The sequence below is a fragment of the Euleptes europaea genome, chromosome 2 (assembly GCF_029931775.1).
Source record: "Euleptes europaea isolate rEulEur1 chromosome 2, rEulEur1.hap1, whole genome shotgun sequence".
NCBI lineage: Eukaryota > Metazoa > Chordata > Lepidosauria > Squamata > Sphaerodactylidae > Euleptes > Euleptes europaea.
The window spans coordinates 83,056,670-83,082,600 of NC_079313.1; the positions used below are offsets into that span (position 1 = coordinate 83,056,670).

Here is a 25,931-nt window from a genome sequence, read left to right on the forward strand (position 1 = left end):
GCCATTTGCTACTTCTCCTCTTACTGTCAGCAACTGGATGTGCACTAGGAAAATGACTCCCGGAGTCAGTGAGCTAAGGAGGGATTCACAGCTCTTCACATCCCCCTTGGGATGACTGCAATATACTTAACGGAGTGTGTCCCAATGGAGATTTCCCCCACACTTTCAGGGTAAGGTACTTGAGCAAAGAAGAGTCAGGGGGTAATTTCACATTTCTGTAAAAACTCTTTGGCAAACCCCAACCACAGCACAACAAATTGGATGCCCACTGGCTGACAACGGTCCTGGCGGAGCCAAGTGCACAAGCTCACATGAACAGTTAAAGGTGTATCTAAAATCTCAAAAGCCCCCGAGGAGAAGCTTCGCTCTGAAAATCAACAAGGAAACAATTGACTTGGGGGCCATCTAGGTGTGTATATATTATGCTGCAAACCCCAACTTAGAGGGCCCTGGTGTCAGGCTGGAGCGTTTTAAGAGCTGAGCCAAGGGTGCCGGAGACACTGCGCCGCTGTAGCTCTCTTCTCAGGATTCAGCTCCAGCATGGGTAATAAGAAGTCTGTGAAAGCAGCTGCCTCGTCTTGGGACCACTCATATTTCTCCACGAGAACTTCAAGGAGACCCCAGGGCTTCAGTTTGGTGATGTGCTTCAAGTCACCTAGAAGCAAAGACAGGAAATCGAGCAGGGTGTCATTGACATGAGCAGGAAGGTTAACCACGTAGACTGCAGGGGCATCAGGGCAGTTTTATTCACTGATGTTGCTCAACAGAAAAAAAGAGCCCCCCCCCCACAGCTGCTTGCTTAAGGAGACTTTATCCAGAGCATCTGTTTAAACTCAAATTTTAGTATTTCCAGATAGAACTTTATAGCTCAGCACTCCTAGTCTGGATGTAATTGGACTAATTCAGGACCTCAAGCTGTTCTCAATTGTGATTTGGAGGTGAAAAATCCACACGAAGCGAAATCACCTCTTTTGATCATGAAGAAGAGTTGGTTTTTATATGCCGACTTTCTCTACCTTTTTTAAGGGAGAATCAAACCGGCTTACAATCTCCTTCCCTTCCTCTCCCCTCAATAGAAACCTTGTGAGGTAGGTGGGGCTGAGACAGTATGGCGACAACTGTGACTAGCCCAAGGTCACCCAGCTGGCTTCATGTGTAGGATTGAGGAAACCAACCCGATTCACCAGATTAGAGTCCACCGCTCAGAAACACTACACCACGCTGGCTCCTCTAGCTCCTCCTTACATGCTGCTACTTTAAACTCCCGAGGGCACTGAAAGGTTAAGGCTCATCTGAATTTGCTTTCAATCAATTAAACACAGGAGTAAATAAAAATGGTGTGATTTTGGTTCATCGTAATAAAATGTAAAACTCGGTTTATGTGTTCAGATTTTTCTTCGAACCAAAATTACTACCAAGGACCTCAACCACTAATGGGTGTCCCAGAAGCCTTTGATCAGATATATTAGAAAAGTAGAAAGGAACTCTCTTTTCAATAGCAAAGAACTAGATAGCGCCAAGCAAACCTCTGTATTGGAGCCCTCAGATTTTCAGCCTCAGACAACACAGACATACCTTTTTTGGTGAAAAACTCCTTGGAGTATTTTCCAGCCACAATCAGTTTGCGAGGTATTTTCCCCAGAAGTTCTATGATCAATGCAATGTGGTCTGCGTGCCCCAACAGAAAGAGAGAGAAGCAATGAACCCATGGCCCAAGGTCACTTTGAGAACTTGGATTTGATACACAGTTGTTGGAAATCTTGGGCTGTATCCAAACTTTGTCTTCACAAATGGAAGGAGGGCTGGCCAACCTTTGCCAGTTTCCCCTTCCCACTTTGCCCTCCATGCTGTTCCTGAAGATTTCATGCCCCCCTAGAAGCAACATTTTGCATCACTCACTAGACTGCAGTGGGAGGGAAGATGGAATTTTCTGTTCTGTTTGCACAGCTCCCCAACCTGTACTCTGAATTCAAGAACCTGCTGCTCTACAAAGCAATGCCACAAAAAAGATTTAGCCTCTCTGATACTGGGAGCTTTTATCACTGGACCTGTTGAAGCATGGTTCTCAAGAATCTGTCAGCGTGTTATGTGGCATGATTTTCATAGTGTTCCTATATTTTACTGATAGTATTTTAACTGGTATTATTTACTGGTTTCACTCTGTGAACGATTTTAATAGAAATACACAAAAATATACGCATGTGCAAACCAGGCACTATGGAAATTTAACCTGTCAGAGTGAATCAACTCAATTCATGCAGAAAACACTACTACCAAGTAGTGTGTTAGTATTATTTTTATTCTCTATAATAATGCCTTAACAGCACCAGAACAATTGGGAGGTTTAGCTTAGATCCATGGAGCTTCTTTCAATATTTAATATCCCAAAAGCTGCCTGGAAGGCAAAGGTGGTCTAAAAATATGGGCATAATCAACAGTGTTTAAAGCACATCAAACTCTGTGTTGGAACATAGACCTATGTTTTTCATAAAGACTAAAGGAAAACTAGAGTGGATACGCCTCACATCATGTGGAGCCCAATCTCTCTAACTGCTCTGAGAGGCAACACAAATGGTATGAAAATATCTTTTAACTCACAAACCCGCTATATGATACCTCAAAGCATTCAGGAAACCTAATTAGGCAAATGAAAACAATTTTCCCCCCATGAGAATGACGGGCCCCAAAAAACCCTAACCCTTTTGTAATGGCACTCACCTTCATCCCGTGAGTAGTCTTCACCAGAATGAGGCTCAAAGAGGTAATCACCTGTAGCCAGTTCAAAGGCCTGGGGAAAAATAGAATCAGACACTTTCAGGCACTACTACTTGGGAGTCTGGTGAAATCACCTTCCCTGTCCTCTTCATGAGCAGAAGTTCTTCCGGTGCAGGGGCAGTGGAAGCCTGGTTCCCATTTCTCAGTGCAGCCTCCTAAGATGCGTGACTTCCTGTCTATGAAAGTCCTACAGCTTCTTGCATCAGTGTATCGGACGTCTTGGGCAGGGGAAGGAACCAGGTTTACATGCATCCTTACACTCGTTCCGCAGGATCAAAGCCATATATTTTTTAATAAGTACCTAAAAGCCATTAGCACTTGCCTGAATAAATGAAAGCATCCTGTATCCCTTAGATCTATAGATTTGGGCTTTCTGTGTTCATGCGTGCCAAAGCTGGGGATCCTGCGGCAAGAATGCCTCTCTTTATATGCCCTTGCTGTTGAAGTACTATGCAAGGATCACCCCCCCAAGAGACTAAAGTTGGGCTTGCCACAGAGGCTGTAACGGACACTCTGTGTTTTTAACTTCTTAGCTAGCCAGGGTAAATGGTGCATCACAGATGTAATGTGCTCTGAAAGCCCCTCCCATTCCCAGGTGATCAGTGGCTGTCAGCACTGGTGGACAGTACTGAAAGATCTTCAAAGGCGGTTCTAGAGATAACATTGTTATGTTTTGAGGTTACAAAGTGAAAAGAAGAAGAAAAGTTGGTTTTGATATGCTAACTTTCTCTACCACTTAAGGGAGAATCATATCGGCTTACAATCACCTTCCCTTCTCCTCCCCACAACAGACACTCTGTGAGGTAGGTTGGGCTGAGAGAGCTATAAGACAGCTGTGACTAGCCCAAGGTCACCCAACTGGCTTCATGTGTAGGAGTGGGAAAACAAATTCAGTTCACCAGATTAGCCTCCGCCGCTCATGTGGAGGAGTGGGGAATCAAATCTGGTTATCCAGATTAGAGTCTACTACTCCAAACCACCACGTTGGCCATTACAGCCTTAGCTTATGGACAGTTAGTTACCATCTGAGCCAATGGATTTAAGTATCATCTCAATACTGAAAATGCAAGTGATCAGAAAACTGTCAATGGCCAGGGAACCAATTCCTGTTGGTTCACAGGGTCTGCCAACAGTCAGTCTGGTCTGCACTCCATTGTCTTGCTCTTAAAGGGTCCCCAACCATGGCCCGATACCCGGAAAGCAGAGGCCTCATTAGGAGTTACTTTGTTGTCCTTGTTTTAGCAAAACTCAAAATATACTGTGTACCGGCCCATTAAAAGTTCATTACTTTAGATATATTAATACATAAGTCCAAACCATCATTTAATTATTTTTTTTAGGTCTACTACAGAGGAATAGAAATTCCCAGACAATTTTGAAACCGAGAGTAATTATAATTCAGGCAACTTGGCTGAATTTACCATACAGGCTGTGCTCCAAATATCCGCTGGGGTGCTATAGCCTGCTCCGATCAGTACTTCTAAGGAGCGGTACTGCCGTGTCTGGATGTCCTCAGTGAAGTGTTTATGCTGCAGAAGAAAAGGATGTTGAGTTAAACTCGAGAGCAAGCAAGATTCCATGAACAGTAAAAGCCACCTACTGAAAAACATACATGGCACAATGGCTTTCTAGTCTTCGCACCCTAGTTCGAAAACTCATGCTTTGACAAACAAATGATAGTATTTATATACTTTGCAATATATCATTATAAAATAATATAGACAAACTGGTCTCCTAGACTTGAGTGAACTCTAAAGTTGTGACAGCATTACAGCCTGCTCTCTCTACACTTACCGGATTTACTGAGCAATCCTATGCACAGCTACTTCAGCCAAAACTCATTGAAATCAATGGGCTTAAAGGTAAAGGTAGTCCTCTGTGCAAGCACCAGGTCATTCCTGACCCATGGGGTGACGTCACATCCCGACATTTACTAGGCAGACTTTGTTTATGGGGTGGTTTTCCAGTGCCTTCCCCAGTCATTTCCCTTTATCCCCAGCAAGCTGGGTACTCATTTTACCTTAGGTGGCAATAATTCTGCACAGGACTGCATTAATTACATCTCACCCAAAAGGAGGCACAGGGTCTCATCCATCTCTCCCCAAAAATGATTCAGATGGGAAAAGGCATTCCAACATGCTCAATTCCCAGCCCATTTACAGTTTTACATAGGCCGTCAGCTAAACTGAATTGCACCCATAGCTGCACAAAAGCAGAACAATAAAGAATAGATTTAGAAAAATAATTATCGATAAAAGGAGAACCAACATGGAACCACAAATGAGAGGAAAGCTGCCCTTTAAAATAAGCCTAGTAGAAGAGAACAAACTAATGCAATCTAACAGAACACTGGAGTAGAACTAGATACCCAGGCTCTGATCCCTGTTCTGCCCTCACAGTTTACTGGCCCCAAGCTATCTCACAAATTGTGAGAATAAATCAGGGGATAACAAAGCGATGTACAACACCCTGCCCCAAGGGCAGAACAAAAATGTCACAAAAAAGCCCGTTTCAAAAGCTCTGAACTGTTCCAAAGACTAAGCTGAGAATTAGTGGTAATATTTCGGCAAGGGTACTAGTGGGCCTGAGCTTACACACTTAAATGGTGCCTATATTCACTCCAGCTAATTAAAGTGGGATTTGCATCTTGTGCCGCACAGCATGGAAAGGATTTTAAACTTACCACCCAGCAAGCATTGCCTAGGTCGGCTATCTTCACTTTGATCTTATCAGCATTGCTAGGCTCAAGAGGATTGAGAAGAAAATTCCCAGCTGCAGATTTTCCTAAATGAAGATGCATAATGGGTGGTTAATGACACATGGGCACAGCCACCATCCACCCTACAAATCCTAAAAAGCAGCCCTTGCCTTAGGTATAGTAGTCAGTCCCTTAGGTATAGTAGTAAAGCATTAATATACATCCAAAATCCACCACATAGCATCCAAAAATATTACACTACAGCCATGAATCCAAAATGTTTCCAACTGTGATTCTCCAAACAATGAAGGGAGAAAAAATGGGAGGAGGAAAACCTCAATAAGTACCAACACATTTCCAAGATTGTTACCAAGGGTCATGTTTATTGTAAAGACTATAAAAGAAAAGTTTAGTTTAAGAAGTTCAAATTTTCTTGCACAGCCTTTACAATAAACCTGCTCCTTGATCAACAAAACAAATCTCAAAACACATTAGGATTTGTCAAAATCCACTTCTGGGTACCTTTTAAGGATTTCCTCTTTAGTTTCTTAAAACAGTAGTTTCCCTTGATGTGCAGCGGGCACTTTTAAAACTCAAGGAAAACTTACGAATTTTAAATATTTTCTTCCAGCATCAAGCTTACATTCAGTCAAGCATCTTGCTCTCTGAATGCAGATATTTCAAATAAGAACAGATTAGTTTCTGAAGGAAAACAGAAGAATGGAGACACATATGCCCATGATCAACAGTGATCATAATTAAAATAGCACCAGGCTAATTAGCAACTAGACAATTAGCCTCTGACTTGGCTAATTAGCAACTGACAAAGGAAGACATAATGTCAGTCAGTTTTACACTTTGTAGTCCATCAGAGATTACCTGTTGATGTCAGATTACAAGGTATACAACAATATCATTTAAAAATCTGAACTGCAATATTAGTTTTGCTGGTGGAGGGTGCTTAGAATAAAGGGCAAAGCCCTGTGCCTTATACTAAGTGGCTGGCTAGTAAGTTCTAGTGTTAACGTATCTCCCACCCACCCCCGGCACCTCTTATCCATCCATTCCTTAATACCTTAAATACACAGGGGTAGGGGAAGGGAGAGACTAGAGCATGCCAGAAGAAAAGCCACCCCCTTACTGCTATGGTCTGGTCTGCCTGGCTCCCTCCCACCTCTGCATTCCAAAGCTACACAAAAAGCTAGATTGAAGCTGGGTGCACTATCAAGAGGAAATTCATCTGCCGTAGCTCCATTAAGTGGAAAGTCAAAAGGCTGTGAGGGTTCACACTCCTGCCTTCCTCTCTCCCTCCTGCCAAGCTGCTTCAAGTCTAGAGGGGAACAAGGAAGAAAGGAGCTTGGCCGCTCATGGGAGTTGACGAGATGTCAGTTACTGTCCCTTACATTATCTACAGTTTTGTTACAGTGCAGGACCCCATAAGGAGAAAACTGAAGTTATATTTGTTTAGAACCTTGGAAACTTATAATAGGAAAGATCTCACTGATGAATAAAGTAGGACACAGGTTAGCAAGTCAAGTCACCCTCTGCCAAATCTCATCTCAGCTTTGAACTTGCTTGAGGTGCCTTAGACAAGCCAACATCATTCAATCAGCTTCTGCTTTTTGGGGGCGGGGGAATTAATATGAACCTGCCTTATACAGATGTTGGAAGGACTACTGAAGGACTACTGAGTTCATTTTGAATACTTGGGGAAAGTTCTACATTTAAAAATTGGATTGGATCTAGGGTTGCCAGCTCCGGGAAATGCCTGTAGATTTTGGGGGTGGAGCCTGAGGAGGGCAGGGTTTGAAGAGGGGAGGGACTTCAATGCCACAGAGTCCAATTGCCAAAGCGGCCATTTTCTCCAGGGCAACTGATCTCTGTCACCTGGCGATCAGTTGTAATAGTGGGAGATCTCCAGCCACCACTTGGAGGTTGGCAACCCTAGTTGGATTCAATGTCTCTCTTTTGTTATGTGAGAAGCCTTGCAAACTGAAGGCAATGAATCCAACCCATTATTATTGTTACAGTTTTCTACAGCATAATTGTCCTCAAGATTTGAAGATCCAGTTCTTACACAGAGCCCCCAAAGTAGTACCTTTGCCGCTCTCAGATGTTCCACTGTTCTCATTCTCATCCTCTGAAGGTATTTCTGCCCTGATGCTCTCTTGCAAGTTGCTGATCTGCTGCTCATTGAAATACTGGTCTTCTCTTGAAGTTGCCTGGCATACCACTGAATCCAGAACCTCTGAAATTAAGGGTACACATGAATCTGAGATTGCTTCCTGTATCCGGTTCTCCGGGCCACCATTACTTTGGCTGTAAGTACAGCTCTCCTCCTCCTCCTTCTCCTGAGAGGGACTGCTGCAGTCGTTGGCATTATGAAGGTCCTCCTCACATCGCACTGACACTTGGTTGTTGGAGTCTGAGAAGGCATTCATTTGTACTACACCATTGCAATTGATTTCGGCTACACATTTTTCAACAACTCCCTCCATTAAGATAGTTTGCTCAGATACAAGTGAGATAGCATCTGGAGAAGGGGAGAGGGGAAAAAAACAGGTCAGAATGCTTATAGGGTGATGGAAGTCACACACATGAATATACATGAAGCTGTCTTATACTGAATCAGACCCTTGGTCCATTAAATTCAGTATTGTCTACTCAGACCGGCAGCAGCTCTCCAGGGTCTCAGGCAGAGGTCTTTCATATCACCTACTTGCCTAGTCTTTTTGACTGGCGATGCCAGGGATTGAACCTGGGACCTTCTGCGTGCCCAGCAGATGCTCTACCACTGAGCCACTGCCCCTCCCCCAAGTCTAGCCATGGGTGGAATACTAACCCAATCATATTTTAGTCAGTGATAATTGAATGTATCAGTGCAATCAGTACCCTGGGACTAGAAATGTTCTTGAAACTTGCTGACAGTGGCCTAAGCTTAGGCCTCCATTAAGACTGCTGAGAAAATGCTGAACTGGGGACCAGCTAGTTCTTATAATCATGTTAAATGAAATACAGAATACTCAGGTTTGTTGTATTCCACCTTTTGGAGATTTCTATTAATTCTATTTGTAAAATCTTGTCAGCTTGAAAAGATGGACATCCAAATCTGCACATTTTCTGAGAGACTAATACCTGTCTTCCCTGGCAGCCCTTCATCTGGGGGGCTCTCTTTTAAGAGTAATTCAAGTGGTCTTGGAATCTCTTGCTGCTCTTCCGACTGCACTTGCAGAGGGCTTCCTTCCTTCTCCATTTCCTCAATTTCTTGGATGCGTTTCTCCAGCAGCTCCGCTTGTCGTTTCTGCTTTTTTTTCAATTTCTTTTTCTTATTTTTGGACATTTTGTCAGCCTGTATGGCAATTGCAAAATACAGCACCTCTCAGGCATCTACTACAATCTACTACAGCAACAAATAATTCAGCAGGCATTGCTGCAGAATTTCTGGAAAAGGTCTTTAAATAGGAGGAACAAAGATCCCCATAAAGAAGATCAATCAGCCAGCAACCCTTCTCTAGTCCTTCAAGCATTGCAAACCAGTTAATAATTTTGTGACATGAGCAGTGTAGATGCATGAACAAACTTGTTCATGCACTGGGTAACCAAATATCTAATCAGCAAAAATTCCTGCCACTGTAGTGGTCAGAAAACAACCTGACTAGTCTCAGTATTACTGTAGCAAAGAAAGGCAGACCATTAACAGAAAGGAAGGAAACTACACTCATATTGCAACTAACCTAAATATGTTCAGAAATTATGGTAGGTTCCCCCCTCCAGTTTTAACAGGAGGCCTTCAATGTTACCAAACTGTTCTATTATGCAAAGATTATATACATATAAATGCAAAGAGTTAATTCAACTCTAAAGAGATAAATCCCCACACTTACTGGTTTTGGTACTGGTGCTGTACTCACTGTGAAAGAAGACAGAAACACAATTAGTGTATTTTGTAGTCTATACTGCAATAATGCTGTAGAACAGGGCTTGGCAAATCCCAGGCACAGGGTTGCCAAGGCACCCAGAAATTTAATTATGGCACCTATTATTTTCAGCAGTGATTTTACTGTAGTGTATCTTTGTGACCCTCAGTAGAGGAGCAAAGCTTATTTATCATTTCCTATCAGATTATTTGATGTATTATAGAAGAATGCACGTACACGTCATTGCTTGTTTTATATGTTAAATTCACTCCATTCAGTAGTGGTAGAGGAATTCATTTCTTAACCAGCTGCTTTCTATACTGGCTCCAATATTCAATTAAGAGGAACTTTTAAAATTAATAATGAAATTATGATAAATTGGGGAGAAGTCAGGTTTAAGATTAGAAGTTAGCTTTTTGTGGTGAACTAGGTCATGAAAATACAAAATTATGAAGGCTAAAAAAAGTGATCCTGGGACTGTTTTGGGCTGGTTTCCTAGAGCCAAAGAAAATTTATCAAGGCCTGCAGTAGAAGTAGCAGACTGCCAACAATAAAATTCTAGGTTATGGAAGAAGTTGCCTTATCAAGCTGACAAAAAATTCCATCCAGTTCACTGTCAAAGCCCTCAGAGCAATTAGGGAGTAGACAGCCACATTAGGAACATAAAAAGCTGCTGAACACTAAATGTTGTTCTTCTCACATAAGCAGAGAGAGCACATCACATCAATGTCAGATTTTTATACAGAACTGCAATTATGTTATCAGTCCTACGACCACTTAACTCTTCTGCTTTCAAAGAAGAGGCATAGTCTCCTGTCACAGAAAAGTTGACTGAGCATTAAGTTTGTCAGGGCTTAACAACTGGGATTATTCAAAGTTGATGATTCAAGATTGCTATCCTTAAGTAGCAACCCATATTTATATGGGCAAAAGGTTTTGGAAGGTTCAGCCACACAGCTGAGATCTCAGTACGACTTGTCACCTTCTGCAGAATGGCAATATTTACATTTGTTGTATCTAAATATGGCCCTGTGGCATTGTCACAATCGTTTGCTCCTGGAAGCTCTAATTGAATCAAGGCAGAAAACGAAACATACAGTATTTGTTTATAAACATTTGAAGTTGATTAATAAAAATGATATGCACAGTCTCACGAATGAATGGAATGAGCTAGATTGCCCTATTTTGCCGAAGCAATGAGATATGGCTTTAAAGTTTACACCTGCTCTCTCCATGGATCTTGGGACTTAGTCAGCAAAAAATTATGTTTAGGATACACTGGACACCACAACGACTCTTTAGCAAAGGACTGAGTAAAGTGTCTATTGCTGATGTTCTAACTCACAGGACACATCCCTTAAACATAAGCTTTGGGTTAACCTTGGAGGCTAACCAATGAATGGTCAATGGAAATGGACCATCTGTGCCCTTACTACAGCTAAAAGACTCAATGGATTGAAGACCTTAGAACTCTATCAATATTTGAACGTATGACATATAGATGGCAATTGCAAATGGATTGATTTTAGATATTTGGAAACCGTTTGTGTAGATCCGCCACCACTGTTGTTACATTGTTTTTACTTCATATATAGATATCCCCCCTTTTTTCTTTAAAAAAAATCTTATTTAGTTGCTAGATTTTAAGTTCCCCCCTTGTTCTTTTTTCAGTTTTTTTAAAGAAACAAATACAACAAAAATATTTAAAAAAACAAATGGAGATTGAATAAAAATGTGTACAGAATTTGGTCTGTACAAAAATTGTGCAGGGAAGCTAGCCACTATAGAACTCAACATATATTATCTATTGTTGTAATACCTCATTAACATTCATTAATTTAGGGGTTGCCATCTGTTGAGTCCAATTTATAACTTATTAGAGTAATCCTTTGCAGAGTTACTCTACGCTAAACTCACTGACATCAACAGGATTAGATTGAAGTAACTCTGCACAGGATTGCACTTTAAAACCACTTATCTAATTAATTCTATACCCATATAGAACATGTGCTAGAGATAATACGTGTCCTTTCTAGAGCCTACAGGGTATGATTTACCAATTCCAGAGAGGTAACTGAGTCAGTCTGCGGCAGTTAACAAAAGCATAAGCAAAAGCATAAGCTTTTGTGGGGAAAGTCCCCTTAGATGCATAGCCTCAGGGTTAACATTTCATGCACATGACAGAGTGGGCCTTGGCCCATGAAAGCCAGAGTAAATTTGTTAAGGTTATACAGAGTATATTCCAAGATTCACTGCATTACAAAGCCCTCCTAACTGGTGCTCCTAATTCTTTCGTGCAAAATGTTTAGCATTTCTAATAAGCTGTTTTTTCTTCACTTGAACTGAAATCTAAAGGAATACTAAAAAATGCATCAAGTGATGCTTTATATTCTGCTCACTAGCTTCTTGGGGAAACATACAGATAGCATTAGAAACAAGTTAAACACAGACACTCAGACTGATCTAGGCAGTTTGTACTCATTATAACCTAACTGATTATTTTGGGAAAATCCGAAGAGGGAAAAAAAAAAGCACCTGCAGAGCCAGAAGGAGGAGGGGCTCCAGATCTCTGCCACTCTGTTGCCTCTGCAGCCAGCCTGCGGATGTACTGGTCATTAACACACAGCAAGATGTTTTCTGGTTTAATATCAGTATGGATAATCCTACATTTTGAATGCAAATAATCCAGTCCCTGCAAAACCTGCAAAGAGCAAAACACAAAGACAACTGGCATTTAAATGGTCTGAAAATTCAGCATTGTAACCTAAAAATACTGAAAAGTACCTGAATTAAGTAGTTATGTGCATGTGACAATAGTCCTCAACTGAAATGTAGCAATCAACCCAAGGCTCATTTATGAAACTACCAATAAGCAGCTTGTGTTACTATGGAAACCACGGTAAAAGGGTTCCCCCTTCATTTGATCTTCAACTTGCTGTTGCATAAGCAATGACTCCCACTCCATTTAGAACTATTTCTTTACCTGAGACCTCCCACCACCCCATCCCCCAACTTATTTTCTCCTTTTCTTTAATAACCTACAACTCAGATCCCCCCTCGCAACAAAGCTCCCCATGTGAACTTGGGCTAGTCATTCTCTCTCAATCTCACAAAAACCCTGCAAGCAGGTTAGGATAAAATGAAGAGGAGAACCTTATGCACTGTCCAAAGCTCCTTAGAGGAAGTACAGGATAAAGATGCAAGAGACTGGTGCTACAAGGCACGAATAAGGCTCTCAAACTGCTTCAGCTGAAGTCAAGACAACTATTTATCTTAAACATTGTTTAAAGGAGGCTGTGTCTTCTTTCTTGGGATTTCAGAGCGACAATCTCCCCAAATGGATAATAAGCATGGTGAAAAATTAGGTTTATTCAATTTGGTAATATGAAGTTAACTGCCAAGAGAGGAAGCATCTCTAGCTGCACAAACACCAAACTAACTGAACACCACACATATCAAAACCCAAAGCCAAATGTCTGTCTGATTTAAGTAGCTTCTTACACCTGACAGCATGTTTTGTCATAATTAACCCGAGTGTAGTCAGATAGTAAGAGGAACATACCTGATGAATTATTCTTTTTACACAAAGCAGCGGAAGCCCCTGATAATTTGATTTGATGATCCATTTCAGGAGATGATGCCCTAAAACCTCAAACACCATACAAATATCTGTAAGTGAGTCAAGGGGGAATGTTCTAAGATGCCTAGAATCTGAAAAGTTCGCTCAAAATACAGTCACTACAAAATAAAATGGCATTTACCCTTACACATACCCTTCTATTCCAGACTTTCTGAATGTAGATTTCTGTAGCCCAACCAATGCTGATGTGCAACAGCATTACATCAGGTAAGTACAGGTGTAATTATTCCATGTATTAATAGCCCTACCCACTTCCACCAGAAATTCTAGCCACACTGTGATAAGGGAAACCTCACGTGGCAGCACAGGTGAACCCAGAGCAGAACCATTTCAGCCAAATACATGGTTTGTGGAAAACCAAACAAAGCACCATTTTTTTTCACAGATATCTTGCCGCCCACAAGTAAATAGTAGCACTTCTTGTGGATTGTTTTGTGCTAATATGACTAAAGGAAATTGAAACATATCATAACATATTGTGGAAAACTATATTTCACACAGGACCAGAATCCCTCATTGTGCAGTGGTTTATGCTTTATTCTAAATTTTACTAAATGTTACATTTAGATGGAAGATCACAGTGTCATATACATGAAGGATCAACATTCTTTCTAACCATCACCCTCAAGAACAACAGAATGTATTTTGTACACAGTGACAAAGTTATGATCTTATTCCCTGCAGACAACCAAAGCCCCAAGAGAAATGGCAGGTTTTTATTACAGATTTGTTGTGGATCATAAATAGACTACAGGGACTAATTTTCATCTCTCATTGCAATTACACTGTCAACTGTGTATGCTTTTATATTTAAAAGCTCTGCCCTTGTGGCCTGTTGTATGAAAAGGATACGGGAACCATTCACTCCTGAGATTTTGAAATCATCTAATAGCTGAACCACCCTCTCTCTGTTTGGGTCATCTGGGTCACTGTCCCGGATCTACGTAGAAGAAAAAGAAATCAAACAATAAACTGATTACAATCTATTTTAAGAAATTTAACAATCAAATAATAACTACTGCACAGCAGTCAAATTTATATGTTCAAAATAATATAGTTTTACTTTCCCCATGAAAAACATATTTTTTCATTCATTCTTATACTTAAGCTGTAATGCCACAGAAACCATATGAATGCTGATTCATCTTGTTTTTCTGTTTTCCCTGCTTTAGTTTAGAGCCAGTGGGTGTATAGTTAAGCCAGCGGTTAAGAGCAGTGGTTTGGAGTGGTGGACTCTAATCTGGAGAACCGGGTTTCATTCCCCACTCCTCCACATGAGCAGCAGATGCTAATCTGGTGAACGGGGTTAGTTTCCCAACTCCTACACATGAAGCCATCTGGATGACCTTGGGCTAGTCACAGCTCTCTTACAGCTCTCTCAGCCCCATCTGCCTCACAGGGTGTCTGTTGTGGGGAGGGGAAGGGAAGGTGATTGTAAGCCGGTTTGATTTGTCCTTAAGTGGTAGAGAAAGTCGGCATTTAAAAACCAACTCTTCTTATTTAAAAACATATTATTGGATATATGAAAGTAAAGATTACCAACTAACCTAACAAGACACCCTTGGTTAGTGATTTGCAAAGCAGGATCAAACCTGAAAGGAATCACCTACATTCAAGGACTGCAGTAGCCTGCCAGCTCTTAATATGCTCTGGAAACTAAGAAGTGGAATTTACCCTTTGCAAAGTAACAGCTATAACGTGCCTACCATCAGCAGACCATCCTTCATATCCACCATGGAATAACAGATTTGGCAGAGCCATTTCTTAATATTTTAAAAGGATATACAGTGTAAAGATGCATAACCATCTGCTTGTACTTTACTCACAGATTTCAGCAGCTTAATTTCATCCAGTGCTGTTTCTGTATAGTGTTCAGCACTTTTTACAACCTTCATTGCCACAAACCTCTTCCCCCTAAATGGACAAGAAATTTAGTGCAAAAATTTCCTCCAATAATAGGATAGTACTAACAGCTAAGTATCAGAGTAATTGCCAGTAACAACAGAAGCAGGTTCTGGATCACCCCTGAACAAAATAGTGGTTTATAAACACTGTGCAAAAATTAACTGAAAGAAACTGAATGTATAGATACAAGAAACAATAAGGATCAAACTGCAGTGTACAATCTGGCCATACATTACCATCATTCTATTTATAGAAGGCATGAAAACTTACTGGATATCCCAAGATAACCATACTGTAGAGAAGTGTCCCCATCCCAACTTTCGAATGACATGGTATCTTCCATTGAACAGATCTCCTATTTTGACAAGATGGTAGCCCCCTGGAAACAAAAAAGAGTTATTAGGTTAGGGTACAGTACTGATAGCCCTGACCTGGATGGCTCAGGCTAGCCTGATCTCATCAGATCTCAGAAGCTAAGCAGGGTCAGCCCTGGTTAGTATTTGGATGGGAGACCACCAAGGAATGCCAGGGTTGCTGTGCAGAGGAAGGCACTGGCAAACCACCTCTGTTAGTCTCTTGCCATGAAAACCCCAAAAAGGGGTCGCCATAAGTCGGCTGCGACTTGACGGCACTTCACACACACACACACACACACACACAGAGTACTGATATTCTGGTACTCATAGGTATGCCCCTGTATTTTTCTTAGCTTTGAGCTCAAACCAGTTTTACAATAAATTGCTACTGGCAGAATCACAATATCTTCATTTTGGGTATTGTGCAAAGAAACCTAAATAAGCTTTTCAGATAATAAAAAAATGGATTAACAAGCAAATTTCCTTTATCCACTGCTGCAGACATAATAGCCTTAGAGTATTCTGCTCTTTTCTGCAGACTGGCTGTAGAAAGAAGAAGAAGACTTAACTTTTCTGAGATTTTGCTTTCGCGGTCTCCTGCGATCGTACAATAAATAATTCAACAGCTCTGGAAATTCTTTTAGTGCCTTTCTTCGACAAATTGGTGACAAGTTTAGGATTTAGCAACACAGCTCCAACTTGTTTGCAACCTCTGAGGCAACTGGCCATTCCAGTATGCATAGTGGGAGACTACTTCTAGCTAGGGGGAAGGCCTCTTTCACAGAGGGCAGGGATTAGAAGAGCTAAATCGATCAAGCCCCTTTGTGATCTGGTCTGTTGCTGAATTCTTCTCTTGTTCTTGGTTCTGGTAGTGGCTACCAACAGTGACTGACTCCGTGTTTTACCTTTGAATTAATTTTCCTTAAATCCCTTTCCCTTTCTGGTTCTAGTCTGGTGCTGGTATGGGTTCAAGTCAGTCTAAAAGTTCCCTCTGAGGGAACCCCAGGCCAATACATGCAAAATAAGTATGGGCCTTAGCATTGGAGAATGGGATGGTTATAAATCTCCATTTTCCCCTGGAAGGTCCCTTTCAATTCGATTTCAACGCCTCAGGGAAATATTAGTCTACTCACCCTCATCAACTGGGTGCCTGGTATTAGTGGGAGGATGAGGGTGAACAATGGCATTCCAAATCCCTTGTGGCTGGCCACACCAATATCCAAGAAGAATTGCAAAAACAAACCAAGGACCTTGAAGCTAAATTGGGGGAGCATAAACATCCACCATTGTCTGAATCACCTATGATGCCCAATGTTCCACTCGCCCCTCTTGCCTCCAGCTACACTAGAAACAGTAATTAAGTGACTATTGACCTGGCTCAGGCTCCTCTCCTTCCAGTTTGTCTGAGATAAGATCTTTAAGTCCTGAGGAGGTTAAATGTTTATGACCAAATGGTACTTTTAAAGGTACAATCTTTACTGAAATAACCTAAATGTATATTTGCCCTGAAATGTGAAACCAAAACCCTGGAAATGGAATATGAACGAAATCTTCCAACAGATCACATACAGCAGGTCCAGATGTGAGCTACGTGCTCTCGGAAAAGATTTCCCGAAGAAAATGAGGAGCCTAATAAATACCAAGAAAATTTTCATTCTATCTTATAATTAACTCCACAGGCTCACATTGGCTGATGACCAGTTTAGAAAAAGAAAAAAAAACCAGTTAAAGCTAATAGGCCTAAAGAAGCAATCCAGAGGGGGGAAAGAGAAACCAGGAGATACCGATTATGATGCAACTTTACAAACTTTAACAGGAATTCTTATTGATATCCTGAACAGAAAATGCTGAACAGAAATTATAGTCCTCAACTTCACCCCTCCCAGTTTTGCTGCCTCAACGTGGATCTCTGTTCTGCCTTTTCTCTATTCCATTCCACCCCAATTCCCAATATTTGTTTCCCTCCTCTTCTGTTTTGGTCCAGTATGCTGGTGATTTGTTGTCGTGTTCTAATTCTTTAGATTCCTGTAAACAAGATTCTCTAATTCTCTTTATTACACTCACTGAGAAAGACCATAAAGCAAATAAGGAAAAATTGCAACTTTGTCTGCCTCCACTCCATTCTCTGGGACAAGAGATCTCTTAAGGCCAACAGCCCATTTCCACAAACATGATTTCAGCTATATATTCCACCACTTCTGTTCTCCTACGGTGAACTTTTGCACAAGTCTTTCTTCATTCTCTCAAGCAGGGTTTTATTTATAATGCCCTGTTCTGGGCATTTCTGACTACCATATATACTCGGGTATAAGCCGACACGAGTATAAGCCGACCCCCCAAATTTGAGGCCAGAAAAGGGAATTTCTTATTGACCCGCGTATAAGCCGAGGGTCAATAAGAAATTCCCTTTACCGGCAATGCTGCGCTCTAAAATGGCGGCCGCCATTTTAGAGCGCAGGGCCCCTGCCCCAGGTCGCCCTCCCGCCGGCCTCCGGGCCCTCCCAACCCACCCCAACCCACCCCGACCCCAGTGCCATCCAAGGGGGGGAGGGGGAAGAGCCCCTGAACCCCCTACTTACCTGAAGAGGCGGCGAATCGGCGGCGGTGCGGCCTTCCTGGGCTGGCAGGAGGCCCCTGCCGGCCGGAGGAAGGCGCCCAGGCGCGTGGTCGGCGGTGGCGCGGCCGGCGGGGGCCTCCTGCCTGCGCAGGCAGGCCCCTCCCGGCCAGAGGGAGGCGGCCAGGCGCGCGGCCGGTGGCGGCGCGGCCGGCGGGGGCCTTCGCAAGGCCCCTCCCGGCCAGAGGGAGGCGGCCAGGCGCGCGGCCGGCGGCGCCGCGGCCGGCAGGGGCCTTCGTAAGGCCCCTCCCGGCCAGAGGGAGGCGGCCAGGCGCACAGCCAGCGGCGACGTGGCCGGCGGGGGCATCCTGCCTGCGCAGGCAGGCCCCTCCCGGCCAGAGGAAGGAGCCTGGGCCCGGCGGCGGCGGTGATGGAGGTAAGTTCCCCCCTCCCTCCTCCCTCCTTCCCCCTCTACCGTATTGACCCGCGTATAAGCCGAGTTCGGCTTTTTCAGCCCTTTTTTTTGGCTGAAAAACTCGGCTTATACGCGAGTATATACGGTATTCTTTCATTTGTTCTGCCATGAGCAGGATAGGTCTACTCTGGGAGTTTAACTCAATCCCCTGGCAAGAAGCACAGATGGGCTGACAATTTCTTAGTTTCCCTGTAGCTCAGGAGTCTCAGTACAATAGTCTGAAACTTTTGTTCTTTTCCTCCACTGTTTTTCCATGTTCCACATGCAGGTTCAACCTCCTTGCTGAAAACTTAAAGACTCAGCATCTTTGCACCTAGCTAAACACAAACTTTTCTTATGGCAGCTCATCACATCCCCCCGGTGCAACATTCTTGCTATACTGATGCCAGAGGCCTCCAACAAAGAGCCCCGTGATTGTGTTGCCCGGACTAATGCCTTGTTGTATTGTTTCACTTTTGTCGAGTTTTTGTTGGAAGGAGCAGCTGTGTTTTGTATTTGCATGCATGCCCCCCTCATCAGTGATAGCACAGACGTCCTCCTCTTCTAGACAGCTGTGCTTACCTCCTCCCGATCTGTGCCTTGACCAAAATGACCTGGCCCTAGACATCCTCTCTAAAACACAGCCTTAATAAATGACATTCCTCTTTTGTCACTGTAAGTTAATTTATTGTATGTACATTTAAATTTGTGTTGGAATTTTTCTTTCTTTCTTGGGACTAGTTTCTCATCACAGTTTGTGCCATATTACTGACCTAGAATTAAAGAGGTGACTGTGGGTTAACAGCAACCCATTCCATGTTACCTTGTAAATATCTGGAGGCATTATTTATTTCTCCACTGAAGTTGCCTGATGTTGTAAAAATTCCACAAAAATGCCTGAAAGCTTCACAGATGGCACTGTGTATCCAACACTTAGTAAGATGGTTGCATTTCCATTATTTTTGCAAATTCATCAGAAAAAAAATTGCCCTTTTGTATATTTTTTCCAGAACAATTTTTAATCTCTAAAAATTCCTCCTATTCCCAAAACAGATTCCAGGTGCTCATATGAAACAAATATTCTTTGGAACTTTTTCACATTTTGTTTCTGGAACATAAGCTGTGGCTAAGAGGAAGGCACTGGCAAACCACCTCTGATAGTCTCTTGCCATGAAAACCCCAAAAAGGGGTCACCATAAATCGGCTGCGACTTGACGGCACTTTACACACATACACAAGTGAAATAAAGGGAAAACAGAAGAGAGCCTGAATGAGCCGGAATTTCTCAGTATTCAACATAACTCCCACAGGAAGGTAAGCTGTCAAGGTCCCTTGTCATATGATGGGGACAAAGCACCAATCAGTAAAACATGGAACCTGAGGTTGCAAAAAGGTGTTGCCCTCACAGACTCAGCTGCTAGAGCAACTGTGCTACCTTCTCCTCCAGCTGCTGCCATTTTTCTATTTCAAATTCTGCAGAAGCCTGCGCCACTGCTCTCCCTACGGGAACTGGCAGACCTCCTCCAAGCATCTGTCCCCAATTATAAAAAGTCACATGGGGCAAGGACAAGAAAGACGGATAGGGATACAAATAAATGGCAGTGGAGGAAAAGGAAAGTGTTGGACTTCAGTTGAGGGGTATGGAATGTCATGTGTCCAGGCTGAACCCCCTAGCTAGCCCAAGAGGTGTGTTGCTTGCCAGTTAGTTACCATAATAAGTTTCTTAGAATCTCAGGGGAGATTAGAGGGAGTAATGGAGGAAAAGAAGGTGGTCAAAAGCTGGAATGTAACCTCCATACACTAAGGCTGTGTACTTTGGAATGCCAGTTGTTTGGGGTTCATACTAGGGGCAGCTGCACCCTTTCAGCAATGTTTGTTGGTTTCTCAGAAACATCTGGTTGGCCACTAATGCTGGACTAGATGGGTGCCAAAGTCATAGTTTGCCTAGAGCGACAAAAAGAAATCTTGGGCTAGCCCTGTATGGGTCACCATACCTAGTAAATTTGGACTTGTGAGTCACCATACTGAAAAGGCTGGGAACCACTGATGTAGGTGAAAAAGAAACATGCTGTGTTGAAGAGATAGCACAGTGGTGAGTATAAAAGAAAGGACTGGTTTGATGCAGCCCATAAGCCAGACTGAGAAAGTTAGCAAAAAGTCTGCCAGGAATGGAAAATGTTACTTTTAGGTTTGAGTTTTGCATGCCCTTGTACAAGAAGTATAAAATGGGCTTGGAGGCTGTAACTTTTTTGAGATTCTTCTTTTGCAGTCTCTGGTGATGGTACAATAAAGAATTCAACAGCTTTGGAAATTATTTTAGTGTCTTTGACACTAGTCTATTGACTTTCCTGCTAAAAATACTGCCTAAGAGAATAAGAATAACTGGAAAAAACCTGAAAGTTTAAAAAGCAAAACTTCCAGGTTACACTAGCTGATCTTTGACCAGTAACAAGAAAATCTGTAGATAATCCATCTGCTCCCTGTCTTCTTAAGGGAAACTATGTGACTGTGGGATAGACTGTGGGATAGACTGTGGGATAGACTTATCTGTAAAACAAGCCTGCTGAAAGAGGATTATGGCCTGTAAAGCCCAATCAATCAGTTTAGAGGACCAGGAGGCTATTCTGCAAGTTTCTTCATAAAGTGCTATGAAATGCTGAGCTCAAGAAACAGCAGAGCTACTTTTGATAAAGCACACCATGTTTGTAAGAGCATGGATCTACCAGATCTGTAAGCTTTCTACCAAGAATTACCATAGGCATCAAAAAAGTGAAGATACAGTGGATTGTTCAGTATTATCTGCAGAAGCTAAATTATGTAAAATTTGTAAACCACAAATAACATATGGAGGTTGTATACATAATTGACATTACCTTCATTAACAATACTAACACCAAGGCAAAGAGACAAAGGGGGAGCATGCATCAAATCCCAGCTTTTGTTCTAAGAGCCTGGTTGATATTCAGAGAGAATAAGATATCCAAAACAGAGACAAACATGGTGGGATGGACTGCATGGCAGTGAATTATGAAGGCCACTGCTGTTGAATTAATCTCCCTGGCAGAAAAAGCTGTAACATGTGTCTATGCAGCCCAATTAAAAACAATTCCATAAGAAACTCTGTTGGACATTCCAGCCATATTCTTATACTGCCTTTGTGGTGGGTTGTCACCATCATGATCATTCTATCTCAAACAGGAACTTCTTCACAGATGTGTAGTTTAGACCCCACATAATTGGGCATGATGGCTACATTCGTTTTGCAAACGTAACGTGAAATCTTGCCCTGACCTGGATGGCCCTGGGTAGCTTGATCTCGTCAGATCTCAGAAGCAGGGTCGGCCCTGGCCAGTAAGTGGATGGGAGACCACAGAATACCAGGATTGTTATGCAGAGGAAGGTAATGGCAAACCACCTCTGTTAATCCCTTGTCATGAAACCCCTATTGGATTGCCATAAATCGGCTGCAACTTGATGGCACTTTACACATACACAACATGAAGCCTCAAAGATAATATGAGGCCACCCTTGCTAGCTTCAAGTCTAAAAGTCTGCCATTATATACAAAAGGTATGGCAGTTCTGCTCCACATAGTGAGCAGCTAGCCAGTATTTAGACTTGATCTCACTAGAAAATGACCAACACCCTTGTCATAGGGAAACAGTCATAATTGATTAGCAGGACACGTGGGAAGTACCAATAAATGTATTGTCCACACAGAGATGCTGACACATCACTGTAGTTAAGCCACAGCAATAGTCACATCTAGCTCTCCTGTCCAAAATTGGGTGCAAGGGGAGGGGTGAAGATGAACACCAGTCCCCAGGGACTGAAGCCACACAGTTTTGTAAGTAAGGTTAAAGATATTCCAAGTATGATAAAGGTTCATCAGGAAAAGGACTTTTGCTACTCTACCAGCCCCCAACACCCATCCCCATGCCATCCAGGTCTTCCAATTACTTCCCCACAGGCAGACAATAAATTCAGAAGTGTTTCAAAAGAGCAGCTTCCACCAAAAACTCAATGTGTCTTATATTTGCTTCAGCCAAAAACAAAGAGTTTGATGCAGGACTATTATCCCTACAGAAAATGAGAAACAGTCTTAGCAGCACAAATCAGCTTTCTATTTAACAGATTATGACTCAACATTTATTCTTCAAATGATTTTGGCAATTTTAGAATCACCTGGAACTTACTATTCATACAAAATTGATTTCTTCACAGTGTGGGAAAATATCCATACAAATATGACTAATATCTCATCAGTACCACAACAGCATTACATACTAATCAGAACTACTTCTGAAGGTCAATTTTTCCTTGCTGCACAATCAAGAGTGCCTCCTGTGTGTGCGCACTCAAATGCATCTACACCCATACGACTACTTCTGACATGCTTGCCTGGAAAGTTGCCCATTAAGTTTTATGATTTTAGAGTAACACATGCAATCGCCGGCATCTGCTAGATCTACAAACAATATACTTATTTAAATTTTAGTTATTGAATACATTTCTAAGCTTGCCTCTCTGATAACTTCTCTGCCAATAACTGGGACCCAAGGCAGGTGATAATAAAATCAGTAAAAACATCATTCTAACAACAGAATGAAAACCAGCCTTTAAAAAAAAAAAAAAAACACACAATCGAGACCACTGTCTTCCAATACACTAACAAAATAATTGCCTTGAGTAATCAAAGGCCCTTTAAAAGCCTTCCAAATACGCAACAGAGTTGTAGGTATGAGGAAGGCTTGCTGTAAAGAGGCCATAAAAATCCTATGAACAAACAGAATACCCTTGCAGAGGTCGCAACAACCAAAAGGCACTGCTGTGCAATTCTGTACTGTTTGCAGATAGATTCCCTTTTATACCAAAGATTTTCTTTGTCTTTAATATTACTGCACTTTTGGCTCTACTTTTTACTAACAGTTATGGTAAATAAAGGGTAATACTTTTCGCAATACAAAAAAAGCATGTAACATATTTAAGGTCATATGTTAAAGGCGGCAAGAGCAAAGGATGAGAGTGACCAAAACACCCACACCTTTGGCAATGCACTAGAAGTGACAGGAGCAGCAACACCATAAGCTCTCTCCCCCTGCCCCCACCCAGGCAGAACAACATCTATAAAACTGGACAGGCGGGATAAACATCAATGATTTTTTTAATTGGATTTTAAAATTTGAAATTGGATTTTTTTAAAAATGTAAAGCAGATTTTGCTTGATAGAAAATTATCTTTCGATAAATTTTTCCACAAAAAGCATTCTATTTACAATATATTATAGACCAAAGGTTTTTCATCATGAAATAAGGATTAATTTTAAATTATGGAGTTTGAGATTGTATATTCAAGCAATGTTTTTAAAAGTTTGTAAATGAATTCAATTAATTCATTCATTAGGGCCCCAATGTCATGCTCTCCCAGAGGTTTCCATAAGATTATTTTGGGTAATTTTTCTATCTAGAAGATACCATCTCAAACGCTTGGTTCTGCAGCTCTCAAAACTGTGAATTTGTGTCTACAGAGATAACATGTCTCTTCTTAACAGCAAAAATGTTTCTAAAGGAACAGACAGAGTTGAGAAAGAACTCAATCCTATTGTTCCTCTGCAAATCTATGTACACTGAATGAACCCCTTACCACTTAAGTGCTAAATTTAAAGAAGTTCAATAAATAGAAGATTGTTCGAAGTGGAATATATCTGGATAAGGAGATGTTGAGAGCTAAGCATGAGGAGGCAGGGGCAAGCAGTTGAAATGAAAGTGAAACTTTTTGAGCAGAGTACTCCAGAAATCCTGAGATCTTTGTGAGTGCAGCCGGAGATTTATGATATTATTATCTTCCTTGAAGAGAAAACCTATAATGGCAGCAGACTATAAAAGAGACCAAATTTGCAAATATTTTCATTAAGTTCCTCTACCTATGGGTAAGGCAGGCATGTGTGCAAAGTGCAAACAGTGCAACAAAGAAATGCAAGGCCTGGTGGCCCAAATGAAACAATATCAGGAAAAGTGTTCCTTCACAGGTAAAAGTTGTGATTAACATGACAAAAGGAAATGTCTGAAGATGCAAGATCTTCAGGCTGGAAACTTTAATTTCATCATATTTCTTTAAGACTGCCTTGAGGAACTGTCATGTTTGAGCAAAAATATATTTGTTACTGTTACTGTCATTTTTGATACAGTTTTTATAAAGAAAAAAAGTTGAAACATTCAGATCTTCCTTTTTCAGGCAGTAGTGGCAGTGAATACAATGAGTTATACTAAATATGCAGAAATTGTATAAATAATGAAATTACAGCATTGACTATTTTGTTTAGGGGAATCCATCATCAACAAACAGGATTCTAGAAACTATCCACCTTCAGGATCCCCATCCTCTTGTTCTAGTTTCAGTTATCTGTCCAAGACAGTGTTCCAGTCACATCACATATATCACATATTCCCAGCACATCACCCAAAAGGAAAAAAAAATCCACCATCCAGGAACCAACACAGATAAATCTGTGGTAAGAACCAGATTATAAAAAGAGTCAACTGATGTAAAAATTGCCCAGTCTGTTTACCCGACAAACTCATCTTTCTGCCTTATCGAAAACCCGCACTTCATTAATATGATTCAGTCATTAAGACCAGGATACAGTCCACCCAGCAGAGCAGAAGCTGCAGGAAAACTGCTGGATAAAGTGTATGAAAAAGAAATGGAGCAGTACGTTTAACAAATCTAGAGGGTAAAATTGTTAATCTAAGTCTTGATGGGTGGAACAATGTCCACAATGATCCTATTGTATGTGCTTATATAACAGAAGAAAGGAATTATCTTCCTTGCTGAAACAATTGATATGTCAGGAAATGTATACAGAGCAGAATACTTACAAGTAGTACTAGCAATGTGAACAAAAATTCAAATGTCTAGTACTCAGCTTGGTCACAGACAATGCTGCAAATGAATCTAAGATGAGAATTTAGAAGAGAATGAATACCAAGCTAATACCATAATAACATATGGTTGCAGTGGTCATTTGATGTACCTCCTAGCCAAAGTCTTTGGTGTTTCAAAAACAAAGGCTAATGTTGAAATTACTAAATACTTCTGTCACAATCACTTTGCAGCAGCTGCTCTGAAAAGAATGGGTAGAACCAAGCTAACTTCCCCACAAGATGTTAGATGTAACTCTGTAGTGGACTGTTTTGAGCAGTATATCAAGAACTGGCCTATTCTGAACAAAACTGAGATAAAATAGATGGCACTGCCATGGCCAAAATTCTCAACACTGGACTTAAGAGAAATGTTGAACATATGCTGAGCATCTTGAAACCCATTTCTGAAGCTTTAAACAAAATACAGAAAAATAGCGGTTTTATTACTGATGCTGTTGAAATTTGGCAGGAACTGAGTGAGCACTTAAAACCAGAACTATGCAATGGCAGAATTAAATTGCAAGGCATTAAAAACAACAACGGGACAAGCACTTTCTCCAGTCCCTTTTCTCACAAATAGTGTCAATCTCTGGTACCAGGGGCAAACCTTAAGTGCTGAAGAAGAGTACGTTATGACATGGGTATCCAGCAATCATCCATCTGTAATGCCTTCTATAATAAACTTTATAGCTAAGGGGGAACTATACAA

The 25,931-nt window shown here is 41.6% G+C and overlaps 1 protein-coding gene across 1 annotated transcript in view; it reads right to left on the reverse strand.

The window, feature by feature from the left end:
* Nucleotides 1-462: 462 nt before the first annotated feature.
* SRPK1 (SRSF protein kinase 1) overlaps nt 463-25,931 on the reverse strand; it is a 47,014-nt gene continuing 21,545 nt past the window's right edge. The window contains exons 4-16 of the mRNA XM_056867649.1: nt 15,206-15,314; nt 14,857-14,944; nt 13,883-13,970; nt 12,953-13,059; nt 11,926-12,091; nt 9,358-9,383; nt 8,609-8,822; nt 7,572-8,006; nt 5,459-5,559; nt 4,197-4,304; nt 2,719-2,788; nt 1,576-1,668; nt 463-655 (exon numbers count right to left, since the gene is read on the reverse strand). Coding sequence (XP_056723627.1) covers nt 471-655; nt 1,576-1,668; nt 2,719-2,788; nt 4,197-4,304; nt 5,459-5,559; nt 7,572-8,006; nt 8,609-8,822; nt 9,358-9,383; nt 11,926-12,091; nt 12,953-13,059; nt 13,883-13,970; nt 14,857-14,944; nt 15,206-15,314 — 1,790 coding nt within the window. The 3' untranslated portion in view covers nt 463-470. The remainder of the gene's footprint in view (nt 656-1,575; nt 1,669-2,718; nt 2,789-4,196; nt 4,305-5,458; nt 5,560-7,571; nt 8,007-8,608; nt 8,823-9,357; nt 9,384-11,925; nt 12,092-12,952; nt 13,060-13,882; nt 13,971-14,856; nt 14,945-15,205; nt 15,315-25,931) is intronic.